Source organism: Triturus cristatus, chromosome 9 (genome assembly GCF_964204655.1).
Source record: "Triturus cristatus chromosome 9, aTriCri1.1, whole genome shotgun sequence".
In the NCBI taxonomy this organism is placed as follows: domain Eukaryota; kingdom Metazoa; phylum Chordata; class Amphibia; order Caudata; family Salamandridae; genus Triturus; species Triturus cristatus.
The window spans coordinates 499,355,631-499,376,255 of NC_140592.1; the positions used below are offsets into that span (position 1 = coordinate 499,355,631).

The window sequence follows — 20,625 nt, forward strand, 5'->3', positions numbered from 1 at the left end:
GATGAGATGCAGCGGTATAATTACTAAAGTTTGCACAGTCGCTCGTGTGGTGCAGCACAACGCTAAAAGTGTGGCAATTTAATACACATTATAAAAGCCTGTACTGCAGTACAAAATATAGTAGGTATAACCTGCAGTTCGGGAAATACCAAAATCCATGTGGAGCCACAAGAGCCATCTTTTATTCATAGGGGCAAGCCATTGGGGATATTTCACATTGCTACCATCAACTTCAAGCAAGGGAAGCCCTCTCCTCCAACTCAGCACAGGTTGTGCCACCTTAGGCCTCACCTACAAAGAAAGAAGCAACCTGCTGCGCTGAACCTTACTCCAGTTATGTGAACCAGGTGGTAATAATAATCTACACGACTGTAGCACTGAAGATAAGCCCTCAGTCACTCAATCAATCTGGGTTCTTATAGAGCGCGACTAATCACCAGTGAGGGTCTCAAGGCACTGAGGGGGGGAGGGGGGGGGGGAGTTCTGCATTTCAGTCGAAGAGCCTGGTCTTGAGGCTGATAACACCCACAAAATAATATATGCATGAACAGTCTGTAGAAATAAATGATGGAAACACACTGGGACCAGGTCTGGTGTCTGAACTACAGAAAGAACAAGATTTACTTATATTGCAGTATCAAATCATCCGAAAATAGTTACACCTCGGCCCTTTCTTAAGTCAAAATGAAAGTCCATTAGATTGGCAGTGTCTAACTGCCAGCTCCAAAGGACAACAGCTGGATTCACAGCAAAAAACACAATGCGCTTCAGGCCATGCTCATCTATGCAAATTCTTCCCCTGGAATGAGGCGTGGACTTATTTTCCCTCTTGATGCACCCTCTTAAACACGTGAAGAGGCTGGATGACCATCAAATCAGATTACAGAATGCTAGGATCTAAAAAGTATACTGTAACAGCAAAAAGTGAGTAACGCAAGGCTTGAAATGAAATCGGAGTCTTTTTAGAGCTGGCCTAGAGACAGCTTCAGATGGTGAAACAGTTGTAGCGGTCTTGCCGCCTCTTGTGTTCCCAAAACAAATCATTATAAAATAACATACATATAGACCAACATATGAGGGGTTTTTGTTAGCCCTAGTCATTCATTGGCCTGTTCATTTGTAATTTGACTATTGCTACTAGCCCCCCACAACACACAACATAGGGCTCCCGCTCCTCACTTCCTCCTGTTGCTGTATTCCAATGTGAATGACAGTGCTTTTCACATGATCACAATTGTCTGAAAAGAAGTGTAGTTCAGTAGACAGGCTGCTGTGCCTGGGCGTCTCCGCTATTTTTATATCTTTGAAATATTTTTCATACCCATCATTTCGCACACAGCCAGATAGAAATGCTGGGTCAAGGCGCAAATATAAACCAATAAAACGTCAAGATGCATGCAAAAACAAACTCTAGGTATGCACTATTTATGTGTGTCACACAGAGATACACGGTCATATAACATGTCTGCTAACCCAACAGGCTAAACACCTGCAGATGGCTCCATAAGTAAAAAGTGCAGTTACGTGCAGATGGATGTATTGGTATTTTATACACAAATATAGCTCAACAGTAACGCAGCACTGTAGGATAACAGGGTAACATGAAGTAGACCCAAAGAAATTTCATTTATGCCAGTGAATGTTACTTGATTTCCAGAATTTCGCATTATTCTTCTTGCGTGAAATGCCGGAATTTACACCAAGTCACGTATTTGAGATGTTTTTCTGGTAAAAATTCTACCATGTGTGCACAGTATCATTGTGAACAAACAAAAAGTGAACAATGGTTGTTTGCTTCAGTGCAATGTTGTGCTTTTTTAGTGGGTACGCGTCATTGCGTCAAAAACTAGATCCGAGGGAGAATTTTCATGCAATAAAATAGCATAAAATATCTGAACATACTTTAATGTAATTTTTTGGGAATTTCTTGTAATTTCTGCTGAGGAAACTGTGCGAATTTTCCCCAAATCATATTAAACTATACAAGAACATGTACATCAAGTAGAAATTTACGTTAGAATCTCACAATTACATTTTGCATATTCACAACTGCATTACATTTGGCACGTATTTTCATAGCTTATGTAAATGGCGATTAAGTGATTAAGTCAGATTTTCAGGCAAGTGCTAGAGCCACAATTACAACTCCTGTCCCCTGGTTTCAAAGTACCATAGCTTAGCCAAAAGACACCATATCCTGTACTGAGTGGTGGCAATCTTAAGAATCAGTTATTGGTTTGTCCATTTGTTGGTTCTGTCATGCACTATGTGTCACTGTTAAAGCACCTGCAAGAATGTCAAGGCATGGGAATTAAAAGATCCGCCCTTATGAGATGGTATCTGGGATCCTCACGCGGGGGCCTCATCTTCGAGAGGAACCTCCAATCATTCCCCAGTTGCTAGGACCATGTTTCTCTACTTTAGTTGCTGCCTACAGGTTGCTGCATGGGAGGCACCAGGCAGCTTCCGCATAGCTTTGGGCAGGTTAAGGGACAGGGACAAAGCCTTCGCAATGATTCAATCATCCCCACCCACAGGGCTGGCTCGAAGGCCAGATATCTGCTCCTCCACAAAAGGAACCTTTAGAGGGTCCAAAAGATTAGCCCACGCTGTAGAGTTTACCAGCTCTCGGATGAAGCTCTATTCGCCTTACAAATTCGGGAATGGGTCTAGTTGCCTGGCAGGCAAGCTCCTTGGGTGAGTAGGACTTCTTCATGCTTCTATCTGGGAAAGACGCAAACCCAGGATAGGGATGGCATAGAAAAACATGGAAAAGGAATTGGAACACAGGACCTAAAGCCTGCTCAAGTATTGTTATTCGGAGTATTATTTGGAGACCACTAAAATGCATGTCGCTCTGCTTTGGTCTTCCCTTCATCCTAGTCCCCTAAATGCTGCATGGGCCTAGCCAGCAGTCTTCTTACTCTCCCGTGTGATTGCCAGCTTGCTCACCCTGCTGCCACTGGCCCACAACTCCCCAAATGGCAGCACCATTTCCAGAAATCACCATCTGTCTCATCTGCGAGTGCATGGACTGCAGGCCCAACCGCATTGTCATATACACTGCGGCCTCCCAGAATGCCATTGCACCTTGTGTGTCAACAGGCCTAGATGGGCTGTGGTTCTGGGTATGGTCCCTCTACTAACACTGCAAATAGCGATTGCTTGTTTGCTTGATTAAACCATTCTTGTGATCCTAAGGGTATGGAAAAAAGGCTTCGTTGTTTCTATTTTCTGAGTATTCCTTTGGTTCAAATGGTGAAGAATTACTGCTTGAGATCTACTGTAAACGAATGGGTTTAGTCACAAGTGTTCTTCTTCTACCAGCCATCAGACCTATCTCTCAAATGTGCAGATTCTCTGTTTGATCACCCCCATCACCCAGAAGAGTAAATTCGGAGGTATAGTCTTTTTTACATTAACCTGGCTGTGCAACTTCCTCCCTCTTCTTCGCTTGTTCTTGAGGGACCACCTGACATTTAGACGTCATCTAAAGACTCACTACCTACTTAAGTGTTGTATGATGACTTGCAAGTATTCCTTTTTCTGTGCTAAGAGGGCGACTGTGGCAAACAGAGCACTTGAAGAAATGCCCTTAAAACTGCTCACTAGAATTGGGAAACATTAATGTGAGGATGTAACACTAAAGATTTGTTGGTGCCTTCTAAATACAGGTGCCAGTGGCAGTCAGAGGCATTTGACTGGGCAGGATTAGAAGAGGTTGAGGTTGAGGTTGTCAACAAGCCTACGGTGCAGTGAATAAGCACAACGTGGAACAGTAGTAGTGTAGAAGAGTAGTTTCCACTTGTCTAGGTTTAACAAGAACTTTTTTCAATTGGGCTGACTTGTTGAGGGCAGCTTGAAGATGTATGTTATCATTGATTCTGAATACAACATTCCATTTGGGTACAGCAACTAACTTATTGGGGTGTAAAAAGTGTTTGTGTCAGATTAAATCTTAATATAGGATTGCTCTGGTCTGGCTTGAGTAAATTCTGATCACTCTAGAGAATTGTAACTTACCAAGATCTTGTTGAAGGAGCGGTACTCCAGGTAGGTGAGATGCTCCGCCAGTTCGGAGGACTCCAGGTGATCAAACAGCAGAGACATCTTACGCTTCTTCTGAGCAGCGGAGCTTCTCTGGGTCACCTGGCGCTTCCACTCATACGAAGGGCTAGAGAAGTAAAAGGTAAAGAGTCTGTTGATACACATGCAAAGTGTGGCTCTTTACTTCGCTCGCCAATATATACTATAATGTACATACACAAGTATGTAAATGTAAACAAGTGTTGTTCACAGAGATAGGCCTTACACTGACAAATCACCACAAATCACTCATTCCTGCATTGCTTTATTTTATCCCTTCTCACAGGTTAAACTCTCATATGACTTGTTGCAAACTCAGAGACATACACAGAGCAAGTCCACATAGATACAAAATCTACACACATATAAAACAAGTAACAATCATCCAAAGTAAAGCATAGATACTTGATAAAGTGACCCGTCTTCTACAATGGCTCTCTAGAGATAGTATCTTCTAAAGATTCACTGGCTTAAGTGTAAAGACATGGCTGCTTGCAGGAACATGCAAAGATAGCTGTAGAGCCCTATACACTGACGAACACAAGCCTACACTGACAAATATATACAGGCAAAGTCCTGCGCTATTGCCTAATCAGAGTCACATGCACAAAGGTACACCGCTAAAGATAAAACTGGAGAGAGACACACAGAAAAAACATACAGGCATACACCCTACAAACGGAAAATTACATACACACAAACACAGATCAAATGAGAGAAATTACCACAAATGTAGACAACACACAAAGAGACATACAAGCAAACACAAGATGCGGGAAGATAGAAAACAGCAGAACAGCTCAAACTTAAAAGCAGTACCACAAACAGGCACAAACACACACCTGCACAAATTAATCAAAAGAGGGACACATTGGCAAGCACACAGTTGGGAATGCACCTGAACACTACAAGCATGCAAACACAACCAGATAAAGATACCCACATATTAAGAAACTCAACGGGCCAGGTATAATATCATGCAGACTGATAACGATCCGCATAGGCACACGCTTGCACAGTAATATCAATGGCATCAATGAACAGCAACATAACAAAACAAGCAAACACCAACACTGACTCATATGGACCTCAGCACATAGCCAAGATCATGCCCATATCCAAGGAAGATGAAAAACACAGATACTGTGTGAGACTAGACTAAAATGAGCACACCACACATCTGGATAAAAACCTACCCACTGACTTGTTCGGGTTTAGAAGCAACTACACCACTTCAACGCATAGCAGCCACAAAAAGTGGCCAAAGCCAATTACCAGCATGGCCAGACAGAAAAGGCTTGAAACATAATTGACAAATTCTGGTGAAAGAACCAGAAGGATCTTCTTCTAGGTATACATGAGGATATCTTGATGTGACAAAGTCGCCTCCGAACTATAAACATGTGTTTATTAGAAAAGATGAGAAGAGAAGCCCCAAAGGCAATCAGCCCTGTCAACACCACCAGTCAATTGCCTCCTTTGGAGCACCCAGTATATTAGCAAGAAAACATTTTACACACGAATACAGCAGGAACCAGCACGGGCGTGCAGAAAGATACCATATCATTCATTTCCCGAACTCAAGACACTAGACTTATTCATGCCTAGGGCCTAGTTTGGAATCCAGCATCCCAAGAGAGACTTTGCACAGTAAACACATAAATACTGAAACAGAGCCACATGTCGAAACGCACAGACAGACATCCATCTATGGAGAGATAAAATGAAAGATACACACTGTGCTGAAAGTACGATTTCCTCCCGGGTCAATGAAGGACAACGCATGATTTTCCATTTATTTTTTTCTTAATTTGTGATTGTGTGCTGGAAAAATCCCTCGCGGCCTAGGGCTGCAGGAGGAGGGAGGAAGTCTTTGAGCGAATTCGTGTGAAAACTCCACGCAAGTTTACCCTGGATACTGGGTAATTTGGGATGGGAGGGCTGTGAGAAATAGTAAAGGCTTTCTGCTGAGAAATGTCGACAGCTTTTCCCTTCAAGTTTCCCGTATAAACATGGCTGTAATTGGTTTGATAAAGGCGACAGGAAATGAGGTACTGAAACTGCTGTTCTCACTTCTCTGAGAGCAACAACAAAGGGATGTGCTTGGTGTTGCCTGCACTGTTTATTGGGAAATTATGTTGTCATTAAATTCTCCTAAACTCAGCAAGCAGGCCAGCTGTCTAAAACGAATCCCAAATGGACCAACTTGTAACTCAAGCAAAGTCAAAACAAAGCCAAGGCAACCTGTCACTTGCATATGAAGGAAAGCCAGCACGACACTGTGTGAGACCAACACACAGGGGCGTGTCCTGTCATTTTCTAGTATTAGGAAGTGTCCGCCAACTCCCTAGTAATGCTTCGAACCCACAGCTGCAAACCCAAAGAATGTTGCCCACTTCGTGGGCACAGGCCGCTTTAAGAACAACGCCCTTGGGGGCATATTATCAAGAACGGCATTAAAATTAACGCCGCTTTAGCGGCAGGAAACTGCCGCTACAGCGGCGATAATGGCCTTGATAATATGCCCTTGAGAATTCCAATAGAAGCCCAGGTTCACACCAGAACATGGGCTTCTATTGGAATTCTCAAGGGCATATTATCAAGCCCATTATAGCCGCTTTAGTGGCAGTTTCCTGCCGCTAAAGCTGCGATAATTGTATCGCCGTTCTTGATAATATACCCCTTGGTTTGTTAAAGCTGGGAGAACACCAGAAATGGAAACTGTCCCTTGACAGAGGAATACCCAGTAGCGGTCCGTGGAGGGAGTTCGGTAGGGCAGTGAGGGGGGCAGTGAGGCGGGGCAGGGGAGGGGCAGGGTGGGGAAATGTAAACACCGGAATATGGATGAACGGAGGTAAGTACACATTTAAATAAATAAAACAAATTCCTTTGCGCGCGCTGCATCGCAAAATGCGAAGCAGTGCGCGCAACAATTTTTTTTATTTATTTAATTGTGTACTTACCTCCGTTCATCCATATTCCAGTGTTTACATTTCCCCGCCCCGCCCCGCCCCGCCTCACTGAACTCCCTCCACGGACCGCTACTGGGAACACCGTGGGTTACTTTTCAGGACACCGGTCGGTTTCAGAAGCTGACACTGTATTCTTTCCTTCTTATATTTTGTGTTTGCCATCCCATCTCTCTTTCTTTCTATTCGAGACGGCTTTGGCGCTTGAAATAAACATTAGCCCTTTTAATGTCATCCTGTGTGTGGTGCCTGTGATTAGGAGTGGTGAGCACGCCCTGGCTCCCGACCGCGGATTACAGTTACAGAATTGGGGAACGTGCCACCTGCGATGGGTTTCTGTGCCACGTGTCTTTTTTGTACAGTTCAATGTCAAGTTAAGTATGCATGCGGTCCAGCCGGGCCAAACGACCAATTATCCACATGCAGTGTCAGTTGTTCTTGGCACTGCCCCGGCTCAGTGGCCATGAAGACAGTGGCAGAAACTGTGATGCAAAGTAAAACAAAAAAGGATTCGAACAGCCTTGTTTAATTTTGGTAGTTTCTGTCTTTGCCTTTCTCCTGGAATAAGAGCAGCAAATGAAAGTTGTTGAGGGGCTAAACATGGTAGTAAGCGTCAACCCTGTCGTAGTCTGGAGCAAAGAAGGGTGTGAGGTCCCTTCTGCTTTTTTGGTGCACCACTGCCCGTGTCCATATGCGGCACACAAGGGGAGCAGAGTGGAAATGAAGCCAAAGTATTTCCTTCAGAATGGAACACACATGGAATGTGGCGGCGAAGCCTGCGATTCGCAAAATCACAGGGTTTGCAACCACAAAATCCCTTTTTAGGTTTTGCCTTCCAGGCAGCTCATGCACCGTCTGCTGTAAGACAAATTGTGGACCTATCAAGAACATACTGAGCTCGAAGCCCGTCCATTGCTTACCATTGGTTGACAAGCATACACGAAAACCACTTAAATGAATACACCCCATTTGGAACTCCTAACTATGTGCACAAACATACTCAGACTTACGGAAAGCTAGATCAATGGAACAAAGCATGCAAACTCCATACACAGACACAGAAACAGAAGTGTACAACTGTAAAAATACATCAAGGGATTATTATATGCTGACACTTATAGGAATGGGTGATCTCAGGTACACTCTCGCTACACACCTGGACACATGCGTGGTAAAGCGGCTGTGCAACAAATTTCCCGGCGCAGGCAACCAGAAATTGCTGTGTGTGTTAATATCCTGTCCTGGCTTAGACCCACGGCCACCCTGCATTCGGCACCTGCTTACCCTGTGCCCGGTTCCCCATGGACCCCGCACATACACACTCTCGATGTCGATGAGGCTGCTTTGCCTTCGGCTTCCCTCGCGGTTCAGCAGTCCTTTCAGCTCCTTGATCTGCTCTGCCAGCTCCGGGTTCAGGTCAAACTCCGCTGGGAACTGGGAGATCCAGTAACTGTCCAGGTGTAGGGCAACAAAGTATAGCATGTTAATTCAGTGTCTATCCCTCCACTGGCTTCATAGCTAGCATTATCTGTCCTGAGGACCCTGGTGCATGTTGATGGCTCTATCCCAAACCTACTATGAGCAGGACCTTAGAGTCCAGGCAGGGCTCATGTTACAGCATTTACTAGTCCCAACCTTTTGGTACATACCTCAGCATTAACCTTGGTGTTGTTCGGCATCATTCAATATAGTTGCCAACAGTACTTTCCAAATCATTATTTTATTACCCCTTCTGGTGATTGTTTTACTTTTTGATCTGTTGCTGTGCACTAATTTCCAGGGTCTGGAATGGCCACAGGTCACTGAGAGAAACTTACTGGAATGCTGAAGAGAGAAAGCTCCTCTGAAACTGCATGGGGTTGATAGAATCCTCAACACACCCCGGTCTGGAGCCACACTATAATGGCGTGAGGACACACTGACAGGCAGTTGTATGATTGCTCCTGCTGAAAAATACTGCTACTGGGTACTGTACCAGACCCTGAATTGCTAACAAAAAAAAAAAAGTGAATAAGGTTCCTTCCGAACTGCCCTTACATACGATGGCATTCTAGCCAATCTGTTTATTAAATTGTTCTGTGAAATGAATTCCTCTCCTTGGAAACATTTTACTGGGGAAGGTCCTCCCAATTAAACCCGCCTGGAGAGGGCCAGAATTGTTCTTGCAGGTAAGCACTATTACAAATCACCCTAATGGTACCAAACAGTAAGCACTGTTGCAATCCTCTTGTAATACCAAACAGGAGCACCATTACAGATCAGATCCTTTCAGCACATCACATAATAAACTCTGCGATAGGTCCTCCACTGGCACAATACAGTAAGAACTTTTACAGGATCTCTTATTGGCACCACAGAGTAAGCACTGCTCGAGACATAGTGAGAACAGGTAAAATTATTAATTTCAGTAATGATCATGGATGCATGTTCCTTCCACAGGTTCCTCACTGCCGTTCCACAACCCTGCCTCTGAGGATCTATTACTTCTTGGGTAGTTGCTTTATGATTATGTTGAGTCTTGGTTCTGTCTTTTTGTTCTTTCCTCTGTGGATTTATTTTTCAGTAATTTGTCTGTCCAACACCAGGTGGTACCATTATAGTGACAGCCGTGGATTCACCCTACATTATCGAAGAAAATGACATACTGGCTCTTAAAAGGCTCCTCCACCCAGACAACTGACTTCCGTTCAAAATAATTTACTCGCACCACAGATGGCAGGATGAAAGAGTGATGAGCATTCTGCGGAAAAAACAAGTAGTCCTCAAAACCAAAAGTGTTCCAGAAGGCAAATAACTTGTTCAACTAATGAAAACTTCTTCTCGCAGAGTATTCAACATTAAAGAATCCCACAGAAATTATCACGACTGGAGGAGGGCTAGCGGATCACAGAATATTTAATTCAGACTCACAAGTTATCTAGAATCACTCTGTTGAAACAAGTTTCACTCCTAGCATCATCATCCTTGACTCCTCCCTCACCATGACCAGCCAGATCATCATCCTTGACTCTTCCCTCACCATGACCCGCCACATCAACGCCGTCGCCTCCACCAGTTTCAACTGCCTTCGCATCCTCCGCAAGACCTTCAAATGGATACCCCTCGAATGCAGGAAAACCGTCACCCACGCACTCATAACCAGCAGACTGGGCTACTGCAATGCCCTCTATGCTGGAATCAATAAAACTCTCTTACACATGCTCCAAACCATCCAGAATGCCGCAGCCACACTCATCCTCGGGACCCCACGGCACGAACACATGACCCAACACCTACGTGACCTGCACTGGCTCTCCGTTGAGAAGAGAGTAACCTTCAAACTACTCACCCATGCCTACAAATCCCTTCACAACATCGGACCCAAATACCTCAACGAGAGAGTCTCCTTCCACGTACCCAAAAGGAACCTCTGTTCCGCCGACCTCACTCTGGCAGAGACCCCCCGCATTCACAAAAGCAGAGCAGGCAGAAGAGCCTACTCCTATGTCGCAGCCAAGGCCTGGAACGAGCTCCCTGTCAACATCGGATGCTCCCCTACCCTGCACACCTTCAGGAAGAACCTCAAGACCTGGCTCTTCGACTGACCGAACTGCTCTCCCCCTCCTTCCTCCAGCGCCTTGAGACCCTCACGGGGGAGTAGCGCGCTCTATAAAATCCCTGATTGATTGATTGATTGAATAAAAGCAGTTGTGGAAATTCTCACAAAGCATGCATATCCCTCCTTGCGTACCCATAAGCAGTCTCACACAATTCACATTTTAAATTCATCTAATACATGATTACACAGCGGGCATACCTTACACTGTACCGGTTACACAAGATGTTTCCCACGGTGACAGCAAATTGTCCCCGGTGTGTACAGCCAGATGCCAACTCCACCCATATGATGTGGACTTGTCCTGCAATATGGTCATACTGGGCACAAATAGCGCGCTTGGTGGGAGATGTGGTGGGCGGGCACACATGGAATACAGTAAGGAGCTGCCTGCCGGGACCATATCCACACCTCAAGGGATACAACTGCAGGCGCGATTTGCAGATCTGGTGCTTATACTCGCAAAGCGTCATAACAAGATGATGAAAATCAGCAAGACCACCATCACTAACTATTTGGAGGGAGGAAGTTGAGCACTGGGGTCTGCCTGAAAGCGGGGCGATACTTAGGGAAGAAAAATGAGGGTTACGAAAAATACTCATTTCCATGTCCTGGGATGCTTTATTGGAGGTCTTTAAAGCCCTGTACAGGGATGAACCCCGGAGGAATGTGGTCGATGCACACGTAGCAATACCAGATAATTAGCCATGCTACAGAACATGCATACATCGGGGAAGACTGGCAGGGATAATTGACAGGCGGAGATAGGATACAGATAGAACACCTGACGACCTTACAAAAATCCAATATTTTAAAGGGCTGTGTACATGAAATGTATAATCAACGCCAAGATAGGAGGAATTCGCCCACAAACTACTGCACATTTAATTAAAGAGACGCTGCCCCGTTAGTTAACTCTTATGGGGAGGGGGGTGTTCATATGATATGGGTGTTAGTAAGAAAGACGCATCACAGCAGTCAATGACCCTAGCACATGTACTAAGATCTACTGTTCAATTACAAAGCCGATATCTGTAGTATGTTTGCTTTCGTACGTTAACACAAGCACAATGTACAGAGTACCATCGTGTTCCAAACTGTACTTCAATACTATACATTTTTGCATGATGTCTTATGTATGACTTATGCTATTCCTTGCAAAACACTCAATAACATTTGTTACAAAAAAAGTACAAGATAATGGAACTGCTTTTCTGTTTTCTTAAGCCATAAAGACTGAAAAAGGTAGGACGATCATTATATTTTTAATAATAATGAACTTCGAGAAAACACTTCCAGGAGAAGAGGTGAACCCTCAGAACTAGCTTAAAGAAGAAGGACATGTGTATGTGGGCCTTAGTGACGGTGCTTTTAGTGCCCGCACTTCAAGCAGATGTAAGGATGTAGTGGCAATGAGGAACACTGTCTTCAAGGTCAACAAGCGCAGAATACACTAGGGCATGGGTTCAAAGAGGACATCATCAAAAAGGGATGACGTAGTAGAGATCTCAAAATGGTGCAATACTCGATGCTGGAGAGTTCTGGAATCTCGTCACAATAGGTATACTGAAATATAGCCTCTGCTGAGGGGGACACAGATATACACAGATGGCAATAGGGTTTTCTCGGTTGCACATTCCAGACTAAGGAAAAGGCAGTCTGGCCAGCTGTCATCATTTTGGACCCCTGAGGGAATGGTTCTAAAAATCCCAGATCATCAATGCCAGAAGGGAATATTACATCGCAGCAAACAAAACACTGAGGTCTGAGTACTTGTTTAGAGATGGCTTAGCATCAGAAATAATAGACACTATCCTCTTCTTGGCTCTTTGCCATATTGCATCTATAGAAGGATTGGAGGTATCATGGTAGCCAGCTCCTCTGGCGCCAACACCACCGATAACATCTTCCATGTCCGACGCAGTGCCAAACCCAGAGGCGAACCATGTCTTGTGCTCAAAGAGGTACGGACATACAGTGGCGCCTAGCAGGCACAGAGCCTGGTAGCACAGGGCTCACTCACAGTTATGGCTGAATACCAAGGCTGCCTAGTCTTGAATCAACCTCGTGATTTTTCTCTTCCTCCATCTTCTACTTCCTCTCTCTTTATCTCACTCTTGAAGTTTTTTCATTCCTACATTTCCCTTTGTCTTTTTCTCCTACATTTCTCGTCCCCCTTCTTTCTTGCTTTACTGCCTTTGTCGCTCTTGCTTTGGATCAAAATCTGATGAATTACAAGCTTTGGTCCGCAAAAATGAATACCAGAGCCCACCATCTGAAACCACAGCACAAATAAAGCACTGGCTACACAATCAACAAATTTAAACAACTACTTAAGCAGCCCAGAGTGTTTTTTTAGGAAGCGGGTAGAAATTTCTTTCACTAAGATTACAAAATCAATAGGCTTAGAATAGCCAGATGAAATGCTGGTGGCTGGTAAAAAAAAAAAAAACACTGAATCTACAGACAGTCGTGGGACTATGCCAAGCAAATCAAAAAAACAAAAAAGACAAGAAGAACAGACGTAGAATAGTCTTAGGTCGCTTAGAGAAATACTGAAGATGCCCAACAATTTGTGAACGCTAAAAACAGTTTAAAATGTTTATTCCACCGGTGCTAATTCTGTAATTTTGCTGCATTTTAAAGGTTATCACTGTATCCCTGGTTTTCTGTTGTTGAAAGATTAAAGTCCCTCGAAAGTAAAATAAGGTGACACTTGTGGCTCAGGAACCCCAAGTGTGCTGCCCAAAGGATGCCCTCTGCACTGATGTCAGTATATATTGGTGAGCTGTCGATGAGGATCAGTCTGCACTGAGGGCTAGTAGTAAACCATCCACATCATATGCTAAGAGACGGGTTTGCACATCTGGCCAGGTCTGCTCCATGATGGACTGGGACAAACCAACATATGCACATCAGTCTTGGCCTCCGACAAAAGACTTAACCTGGCTCGAACCGACAATCTGCATCACTTCTGAAAGGGGGGGGGACACAAGCAACCGCGGGTGCATTTTGCCCTACTTGGACCTCACAGATGAGGCACAGCGTACGTTCCAGTGGCTCAGCGTGCCCTGGACCTCTGCCTATACATACCATGCCGCGTAGGACAACTCACTCTGCTAAAAGGTGATAGATGGAAATCTTTGCAATACTATGAACCACTGTTAATCACTCTGAGCTCCTTCCAAAACTGCACTCCAGTTTTATCTGGTCTACCCCTTGACTGACAGATACCAACCACGTACTAATAAGTCTTAGGATGCAGTCCAGGCGTGATCACGAGGACTCTTCTGAAAGGGCGGGGACGCAGTGTTGCTATCATTTGTATGTGTTTAATGAAAAGTTAATCTGTAACCTGTATTATCGCTGCTCACATGATTTACACAAGATTTTTTTCCTTATTTCACATATAATTTCACACATTATTCTGTGTTGTTTTCTTTTTAAGTTTAGTGAATAGAATACATCACATGCTTTTGATTGACTTTACTTGTCGCATGGGTATATTAACATTAATCGTGAGTAGGCTGAGGTGCCTTACTCCATTTGAAATTAGCACTGTATTTCTACTTGTTGTGTATAAAGAAAGCCTTTTCTGTTTCAGGTACCAGAGTCATCGTTTTCTCATTTAAAAATGTTATTGTTTGATTGATTATTAGCTTTAAGTATGAAGGTCGTAGAGTAGCAATTTAGTTAGTAGGATTATTTTCAGCACCTTCATGAGATGAGAACCTAATGAGGTGAGTGCTCCTTTGTGAGATATTTCCGAAGGTCGCAGTAACAGAAGAAGATGGCATTGTATGATCTGTGAAAAGGAGGCTAACACGAAGTACAGCAGGAATACTGGATTGTGATTGGTTCCTGCCCGATGGGAATCCGAATAGTATATAGCTTGGATGGAACTCATATTTTAACTGTGTAAAGCTTGTTAATTAGAACCCTTACCCTCTCCACCTTAACAAGTGGAAGTCATTTTCCTTCTCTTCAGACCAATGCCTTTTATTTTCCTGCTCTTAGATTTACTTACAAGAGCAAGCACATTCCTTCTCATTATCATCAGAACCTTTATTTGATTCTGCTTTCAATTCGATATATAGTGACACCTGCTGCTTCTCAACTTCCCCAACCTGCCCACGACTTAGCTTCCTTTATGGAAACAAGACTATGCTTTGATTTGCAAATGTGCCTTTAATACCACAGTACCTGCAGTAAGTAATTAGAATTATTTAGATCATTTTGTTTTTAAACATATTTTATTGGTTTTCGCAATCTTTTGTATCATATACCATCACGTTACATATTTGCAGCAGCAGTAGTCCTTTCATATATCAAATATACATATTCACAATACAGTCCTGCTGTAGTATATCTGCACTGATTTGTCTACTTAATAATTGCAGCAAGTCACATCTCTTTTGGGATAGCAATCCCCATTCATGGTAATGCATTGTCACATTAATACGATAAACAGTCCCCAACTCCCCCTCCCACCCCTCCCCAGTCTCACGCGTATGTCTGAATCTTGCGCATTTTGCATCTTCCGGTATATGCACATGTCAAATCCATGTGTGCTTATAATACATCTCCCTGTCTATGCACTATTAACAAGACTTAGGTACCCTTCTGCGCAGACAATTTTATACTCTACTTAGGGTCTTAGACTTCGTCTACTGATTTTATGGCTTCCAGCATTACATCCCATTCCAGCGCTACTGGTGTTTTTCGCAGGCCCTTGAGTTCTTCTCTACGCAGTGCCGCGCTCTCCGCAGTGCCCCACTGCAGTAATTCCGTGCGCCAGGTCAGTACATCTGGGGGTCTCCGCGATTTCCATCTCATAGTTATATTATGTATAGCTAAGATGAGCGCTAGATCTATAAAGCGGTATTGCACTTTATGCTTTGATACTTGTTTGTGGAGTCCTAAGATGCATTCCTCTATTGTGTTCTGTATTTCCCGGTTTGCCGCTTCCCCTGTTCTTTGCCTGACAGTGTCCCAGTATCCCCGCACTTTTGGACAGGACCATAGCATGTGAAGTAGGTGCGCTCCTTCGAGCAAGCATCTCAGGCAATAATGTTGGGTATGGAGGAACATTCTATCTAATTTATGTGGAGTAAGATAAGCTCAGTGCAATACCATTGTCTGTATGAATTTGAACTTCGTGTTCCTTGAAGTCGTCCTTGGATGTTCCAGTATCTTTGCCCATTCTTTATCTGTTATGTCTCTATCTATGTCTCCCGCCCATGCAGTCCTCAGTGTGTCAAGAGCAGCTTTAGTATGCGAGCTGATGCCTGTATGTAAATGTAAATGTAAATGTTGTAGACTTGTAAAGCGCACAGCTGCCCCAGCAACGGGGCGTCCCGGCGCTGTAGACCGCTGGGGAACCCGTCCTGGCTATCCCTGTGAGATGGTCCCTTTCTGGGTATCTCCAAGGTGAAACCAGGCATCCCCGGCGTCTGTGGGGGGCCGTTGTAGAGATGAGGCAAGCTTAATGCCCAGAGTTGCCGAGTGTGTTCCTGGTTAGAGTAGGTACCGAGGCGAGAATTATCGAGTCCGTTTTGACCCTGGTCCATGACCCTGCCGCGTCGGGAATTGAACCCTGGTCCCTGGCCGATTCTCTGCTTACGGGTCTGCCGCCTCTAACTAGTGAGCCACACCTCTCCACTATAGAGCCATCTTATAAGATGTCTACCTCTCCCCATATAATACATCATCTTGACCAGGTCATTGGTAAGGGGTTCATGCCTTTGCGGGGCCCAGTGTGTTTTTATGTATCTCAGCAATGCCACATGTCGTATGTATAAGTATGCCGGGACCCCAGTTTCGTTTAGAAAGGTATCATGGTCTAGTAGTATTCCATCCCCGAACAGATCTGACACCGTGCTAACCCCTGCCTCAAACCAGAGCTTCAGCTTGCGTTTCGTGATTGTGCCTCCCGTTAGTGGGATCCCCAACAAAGGAATGTTACCTGTATATGCCGGGGGTGCTTGTGTGTAGTGTAGCGCCGCCTTCCAGCAGCGGAGTGCCGTGGCCAACAGTGGGGGGAAGGTCTCTCGGGGGTCTGCTACCAGGTAATAATAGCTTATGTAATGCACTGTTGGCGATATCTGCCTCTGTGAGTCCTATTTCCTGCAGATTGCGCACCGCCGTCCAATATGATAGCCACTGTAATTGGCTTGCATAGTAGTATGTTTGCAAATCCGGGACACACAGGCCTCCCATTCGTGTGCCTACTTGTAGCTTCTTTAAGCTTATACGTCTTCTACCGTTCCCTCAAATAAGTTCAGTGAGCATCGTGTTCAGCAGTTTGAACATAGCCTGCGGCACAATTAATGGTAAATTTGTGAAATAGTACAAGAGCCTCGGCAGCACCACCATTTTTGCTAGGGCCACCCTCCCCATAACAGACCGTGGCAATGCCGTCTAGAACACTATACTGGACCGCAGAGCCCGGATTGCTTTGTGCAAGTTACCATCTAACATGTCTTCGTGTGCCCTGTAAATTTGTATGCCTAGGTATTTAAAAGTAGACGGGGCCACCACTAGTTGAGCATCTCCAAAGGCCATACTGTCAATTCCTGCATGGTCTGTGAAGAAGAAAGTGTGTGATTTCCCCACATTGATAGCCAATCCAGACATAATTTCAAATCGATGGAACATGTCGTATATTGAGGCTAATGGCATAGTGAGGTCCTGTAGATACAGAATGATGTCGCATGCATATGCCGAGAACAGGTGTATTATATTTCCCAGCATTATGCCCCGATCTGCAAATTCTTTCCGCAGTGTTATGGCTAATGGTTCCAGTGCCAGTATGAAAATAAGAGGCGATAGGGGACAACCCTGCCTAGTCCCTTTATGTATGGAGTATTCCTCCGAAATATGGCTACCAGTTCGGGCTCGTGCCGTAGGGGCCTTATAGAGCAGACGTAACCAGGCGATATACCCCTCTGGGATACCAAATTTCACCAGGGCCTGGAACATATACTTTTAGGAAACGGTGGAGGGTGATGCCTTCTTAATTGGTCCACGTCAGTGGATAATCAACATCAAGAGCATTGCTCAGAATGAAATTACTTGTGTTGTTTTTATTTCTGGCAGACAAAACAGGTATAAATTGTGAGAGGAAAAGCAACAAGCCGACACGTGTTTCGCCCTAGTGGCCCATTGGCCTTGGGCTTTTTCAAGGCGGTTTTCAGTAAATAACAAGGTCTTCCTGCGGATGAAATAGATGAGTCTCTGCGGTCTCAGGGAAATCGGAGGAATGAGCTGTCAGAAAGGTTCCCAGTTAATGGAATCAAAGGCTTGTCTTAAATCTAAAGAAAGACAGCCCGCGTGTGGGTAGCGGCTCGGGGCTTCCGTCATTAAGTGGTGTAACTTCCTGATATTTAACGATGTGCTACGTGACGGAAGGAACCCAGTTTGGTCAATGTGGATTAGCCTGGACAAAGAGGGCAATAATCTATTAGCCAGCACCTTGCTTAATATTTTATATTCCGTGCTTAGCAGGGACAATGGTTGGTAGTTGGCCATATCTGTGGGATCTCTCCCAGGCTTCGGAAGGGATATTACTAACGCCTGCGCCATTGTACTTGGTAAAGATCCCTTTTCTCATGCTGTTTTATATAACACTTCCAATTGAGGTACTAGGGATTCTGAGTACGTACTATAGAATTCTACGGAGAGTCCGTCTATTCCAGGGGTTTTATTCCGTGGTAGTCCCTTCAGGGCTACCCTAATCTCGGATTGGGTAATGGGTCCTGTGAGATCTTTCTGAGCTACGGCTGTGAGCCTTGGGTATGTGAAGTTAGAAAGGAAGGCTTCTGCTTGGGTTTCCGAGTTATGGTCTGTTGTACTGTATAATGCAGTGTAATAATGCCGAAAGGCCGTGTTGATATCTGCCCGTGTAGTAACTTTTGTCCCATCCGCTGTTGCAATTTCATGTATAACCACCGCGGGGAGGGGCGGGGGGGGGGGATCTCTGATTAATTTGGCAAGTAGTGCCCCAGACCTATCTGCTTCAGTGTGTGTTTTCTTCGTATATGTTTGATAGTCTATGACCCGCAGAGACTCTAGAAGTTCTGCATGTTTTATTCTCGCTTCTTGCAGCGTGCCCTTTCGGTCATCATTTGTTACAGCCTCCTGCTCCAATTTACCCATTCTGTCTTCCACATCTACCAAAGCCTTATGGAGTTCCGATCTGGCACCCACTGTCGTACTTATCGCTTTCCCCCGGATCACGGTTTTGAAAGCGTCCCATTCTACGAGTCTGCTCGTTGCCGTATTGCTATTCTCTGCAAAGTATTGATCAATGGTCACTGAAAGGTCGCTACGGAATACGGAGTCCTCTAGCATCTGTGGCCATAACCGCCATGTGGGAACCGGTGTGGGTACCCTCCCCCATGCCATGGTCATCTCCATTGGGTTATGATCAGAAAAGGTTTTTGGTAAATACGTGGCCTGAAGCGTTTGCATTGCTATCCTGGTGGAGCAGTATATCCTGTTTAGTCTGTATTGTAGGTCGTGCACGACAGAATAATAGGAATATTCCCTGTGTGTGGGGTGTCTCATCCTCCAGACGTCACATAACTCCCATCCTTGTGCCCACCTATCCAATTTCTCAGCTTGCTTGAACACTCCTGCTCCATGTAGTGGCGGATGTGATCTATCTAGAGCCACGTCCCCACGTCCATTACCGCATTGCAGTCTCCTCCCAGTATCCATGGCTGCGACTCCCATCCCGCCAGTGCCCCGCTCTCTATATCCCAGTACTTATCTTGTTCGAAGTTCGGAGCATATACCATGCCAAGGATTACAGGTTGCCCATCTAACGTACCCTTTACAAATATGTATCTTCCTAGTTTGTCCACCCTCTGTTCCAGAGCTATTAATGGTACACCATGTCGTACCCAAATAGTGGTTCCCCTTACATAACTGGAGTAGAAGGTGGAAAAAATTTGCCCCCTCCATTTCTTGCGCAGTTTCGCCACCTCGCTGTCTATCATGTGAGACTCTTGTAAATATACTCTTTGTGCCTTACGATGCTGTAGCTGTGCATGTATCCTATGCCGTTTCTGCACTGTTCCCATACCCCATATATTCCATGTTATTATAGTGTATTTACCCTGTGTTGTCATTGCGACTAGTTTGTAGCCTGTGGGAGATGCATGTGATGTATAAGTAAAATAGCCTAGTTTTCCATTGCCATACCGTGAGACTTTCCCTCTCCCTGAACATCTCAATACTCGGTCTGGTCTTCCAACTATACCGGACCATACAACGTAACTGAAACAATAAAAACTCAGTGGTCATGCATAGCGCGTTTGCCATGTGGGGGACATCGCTAGCGCCCTTCATGTGGTGTGTTCTTCTTAACAACAATTGAGTTGAGATTCTACGGAACCTAGGCCTACTCATTAATAAGCAGTGTACATGAACCGTCATTACTGTATACATTTTACAAAAGCCCCTTGAGTAGGTACATAACATATACTTGCGGGTACAGTCATCGGTATAAGTCTTTAATGACTTGAGGGGTCGCAGATGGAAACAGAGACACACTGCCCTCAGAGTCCGATTTGTGCGTTGCTTCTTCTTCCGAGGAGGTCTTAGCTTCCACTCCCGAAGTATGTGTGAACATGGCTGCAGCTATAAGTGCCTTCGATTTGTTCTGCTGCATCTGTTGTGTGGTGAGGTATTGTCGTGCAGGAGTCCGGTGCGTTCTTCGGTTACCCCGCCCAGTGGACCTCCCCGAACATGTCATGCTCTTTGCAGTGAGTTGAGAGTTAGTCAGCGCGGTGTTTGTTAGTTCCATCACCTCTAGCCAATCTTCCACATCTCCGGGGCTTTCAAAGAAATAGGATTTTTGGTTCCGTAAAATTTTTAAACGCACCGGGAAAAGCAGTGCAGATTTCAGGTGTAAATCTCGAAGTTTCTTCTTAACTGTTGTAAAGGAAGAGCGCTGTCTTTGGATCAGCA

General features: G+C 44.8%; 1 protein-coding gene across 10 annotated transcripts in view; it reads right to left on the reverse strand.

The window, feature by feature from the left end:
- The window catches only part of RASGRP2 (RAS guanyl releasing protein 2), a 595,380-nt gene that overhangs the window by 148,414 nt on the left and 426,341 nt on the right, over positions 1-20,625 (reverse strand). For 9 of the 10 annotated variants that reach the window (XM_085625475.1, XM_085625474.1, XM_085625477.1 and 6 more), the window contains 2 exons: positions 8,374-8,505; positions 4,024-4,174 (listed from right to left, as the gene is read on the reverse strand). In XM_085625475.1, the coding sequence (XP_085481601.1) occupies positions 4,024-4,174; positions 8,374-8,505 (283 nt within the window). Of the gene's footprint in view, positions 1-4,023; positions 4,175-8,339; positions 8,506-20,625 lie in introns of all 10 variants that reach the window. The other variant, XM_085625480.1, reaches the window with a different exon arrangement.